We start from the raw sequence: 3,801 nt of genomic DNA, 5'->3' as shown, positions 1-3,801 counted from the left end.
TCCATCGACATCATTCTTCTTTATTCAAATATCATTTATAACCTGAAAATACTCAAAATACACCCGTGATCCCATAAAATGTATTTATGAAATAATTAACTCAATTTTCACAATAAAAACACATTTTTCCACAAATAATCCAATTGAATCACTAACAAAACATGTACTTTCTAGCTCTTATCACCCCAAGATAGAGAGAATACGGATGTCACCAACTCAACAGATTTAGGTTTTGTCTATAAGTGAATGGGGACCACACACTTGTCCAAGCCCTAGATAATTTAAAGATATTTCCTAAGTTATCAATTAATGGGAGGTAAGGAAAGACTTGCACGGCACCTACCCACTTGCAGACTTGTAATCATTACCTTGAATTCAATAGCTATAAATATATGACTCCCCCTCTCAAATTCGGGATATTTACTTTCATAACAATCAATAGCAAAGACAACCTACGGGAAAAAGGCTGACTTGATATTCTCTCTGAATACTCAGTCATTGTAACTCTGTTCGCTATTCACTTTATGTGACCTCTTGTAACACTCACATATATAAAAGAAATAGTGGACTTAGGAATCGCTTTAAGAATCCGAACCACTATAAAAATCATGTGTCTAATTTATTATTCAGTCTTTGCTCTCATTTGTGTTTATAACCTTGTCCTAATCCCTAAATCAATTTCACATGTAATTTCTAAGATCAGTTTAAGTCATTAGTGTCAAAATCACGCATCAACAATATTTGTGTTTCAATTTAATTAGCACTTTGATTGATGTTATATGTCTACTTGTTTTTGTTTGTGGGGTCTTCCTCTTCATGCTTTGTTCATTTCAGAAACAGAGATGGAATTAGGAATTTAGTTTAGTTTCTTTAGATTCTTAAAATTTCTGGGATTGCATGAAGGGTCGTGTTCCTGTTAAGAACAGCAAAATGGTTGAAAGAATTTACATTACTTGATGATCCGTAATACATAAATGGTATAAATTTCTGAAGATTGACACAGTATCTGTGAAACCCACATAAAAGAATCCAATCTAATGTGCCATTATATCACTATGTTGTAATGATGATGTTGGCTCTGATGGCTTTTCTTCTGCTTACCGAAGCATATGCACAAGCACAGCATATAAGACCTTTCACCGCCTCCCTGAAAGAATAGTTCAACTTGCTACGCATATTTTCTGGTCATAGAAAAGTACATAAATACATTGGACAAATCCAGATGAGGAAATCATCAATGGTTAAAGCTAGATAATTAGAAAGATGAACCATAGCCAGCTCAGAAAGAGATTCAATCCATAAAGAAAAAGAGAAATTACATAGGAGAAATAATTTATGTATGATCTATAATCTGAACTAGTCCTTCAATTATTACAACACTTATGTACAGTAACAAGCCTAAATGTTAAAAAATAGAAACAAAATCTTTCAAGTATTCCTGTCCTCATTAATACAATTTGATTTAGATTTATGATTCATCTCCCCACCATTGTTGTATCAGACCAAGATATTGACATGGAAGAAGAAAGGGACTGTTTGATATCTTTGAATGTTGGATGTATTGCAAAGCTAGAGCTACTGAAACTTTGAGAATAATTGGACCACATATCCTTGGACTTCTGCAACAAATATGCATCCATGTCCTCCGTTTCACACTCAAAAGCCTCAGTCCTTCCTTCTAACACTTTCACCACTTGTCTCATGGTTGGTCTTGCACTAGGATCTGGAAAAGCACACAACATTCCTAACTGCATTACCCTCTCTACTTCCTCCTCATTGAACCCTCCTTTCATCCTCAATCGCTCGTCTAATGCATCTAGTAATTTTCCTTCCACCATCATTTGTGATACCATTTCCACCAAATTCGGCTTCCCTGCCTCTATAGGTCTCCTCCCACACATGACCTCTAAAACCAAGATCCCAAATCCAAACACATCAGTTTGCGCTGAAGCTCGTCCAGTGGTGATCACTTCCGGCGCCAAGTAGCCTACGGTGCCAACCACACGAGTCGTGCTAGCCACTTGACCGTGGCTGTGCATCCGGGCTAAACCAAAATCACCTAGCCTTCCATTCATATCCTTATCAAGTAACACATTGCTGGCCTTAATGTCCCTATGTAGCACTTTTTTTTCCCATCCCTCATGCAGGTATGATACCCCAGAAGCCACATCTTTCAGAATCCTTATTCTCTCTTCACAACTCAACATTTTACTCTCATCACATTCAAAAATTCTCTTGTCTAAACTTCCATTTTCCATGTAATCATACATCAACATGAAGCTCCCTTTTTCTCTCTTACACCAACCTCTCAATGCCACCAAATTCCTGTGTTTAAGTCTTCCAAGGGTTGCAATTTCTGCCAGAAATGCTCTCATTCCTTCATTTTCATGTGAAATGCACTTCACTGCAATCTCAGCTCCTCCTGCCAAAACTCCTTTATAGACCTTTCCATTTCCTCCAATACCAATCACATTTTCCTCAGAAAATCCCTTTGTTGCTGCTTCAATTTCTTGATAAGTAACTCTGTGAGGCCAATACTCCAATTCCCAATCTTCCATTTCCGCTCTCTCCCTTGCTATCCTTCGTCTTCTCTTTATCAAAAACAGAGAAAACAGAACACAAGAAACAACAACGAAGAAACTGCCAACTGTTGCTCCTGCAATAAACCACTTTGATTTAAAAAATGGAGTCCTTGGAAGAACAAAAGATGGCAAACCATTAGTGATCAACTTTTCACTCAACGAAAAATTTGTATTACTGAAACTCCAAGCCAAAATCTTGTGACTTTCAACTAATTGTCCTGTCGATGCCGTGAACCCAACATACATTTGATCCTCAAAAACATCAGACAAGTTGAGAGAAACATTCAATAAAGGCCTTTTAGGCCTCTCCGTGCCTGCCACTGCCATAGTTACATTAATCAAAGAATCTGCATAGTCAATCCAAACCTGATAATTTTTACCATTGTTTAACTTCAGTTTCTTGAATGACTCGGCATCATCATTTGAATTGTCAGGCCAATATCCCGCTGGTTGTGCAGTCATAGAATAAAGAGAATTTACATCAATTCCAACATGGTTGTCGTCAATATCATTGAACTCTTCGTTCTTAAAAACATCGAACTCGATTCCAAAAACATGGTTATTGGGATCACGATCGTTTGTGCGGTTGAAAAGGCCGAGATTTTGAGATGCCGTGGCGCCTTCAATACCAGTAAATGGTACAAAAAGCAAAACCAGGCCGTGGCCCGCGAGATTATTCTTGTAAGGAGCCATGGCGAAGATAAAAGAAGTTGAAAATGGGTATACATAAGAAGAGTTTGGCTTCTTTGTTGGGATTTTTGATGGATAAAGAGCCCGACCAATTGTGAAAGATGTTTCATTGGTAAGAGTAAGAATACGAGATTCAAGGGTGGCACTGCCATATAGTAACAAGTTAGAGGAATTGAAACCATTGAAGACAAAATCAATTGCATAAATGGGTTGAAAACATAGGAGAAAAGACAATACACTAAACAGGAGAAGCTTCAGGTTGTTCACCATTGCAGCAATGAAGCTAAAGCTTTTCTGTCATGGGAAATTTTAGGTGGATAAGATGTGAGAAAAATGCAATGAAACAGATGTGGGAACAAGGATGGTTGGAGAGAGAGGTCAAGTTAGCTGAAGAAAGAGTTTTTGAAAATTACTAGTCAACATTTTTTGGATGGATACTGGGGTTATGATTTTGCCCTTGGATGGTTCAAAAAACTACAATAATTGGCATTTTTTATAATTTATAGGTAGTTGCTGACTCATAAGTTCA

The 3,801-nt window shown here is 37.3% G+C and overlaps 1 protein-coding gene across 1 annotated transcript; it reads right to left on the bottom strand.

The window, feature by feature from the left end:
* Positions 1-1,445: 1,445 nt before the first annotated feature.
* Positions 1,446-3,566, bottom strand: LOC116118064 (L-type lectin-domain containing receptor kinase VII.1-like). The gene has a single exon (XM_031404046.1). The coding sequence runs from the start codon at positions 3,540-3,542 to the stop codon at positions 1,476-1,478; it is 2,067 nt and encodes a 688-aa protein (XP_031259906.1). The 5' UTR covers positions 3,543-3,566; the 3' UTR covers positions 1,446-1,475.
* Positions 3,567-3,801: the final 235 nt, after the last annotated feature.

Source organism: Pistacia vera, unplaced genomic scaffold (assembly GCF_008641045.1).
Source record: "Pistacia vera cultivar Batoury unplaced genomic scaffold, PisVer_v2 Contig835, whole genome shotgun sequence".
In the NCBI taxonomy this organism is placed as follows: Eukaryota; Viridiplantae; Streptophyta; class Magnoliopsida; order Sapindales; family Anacardiaceae; genus Pistacia; species Pistacia vera.
The sequence above is the reverse complement of the archived record's forward strand: the minus strand, read 5'-3'. Positions and strand labels throughout refer to the sequence as shown.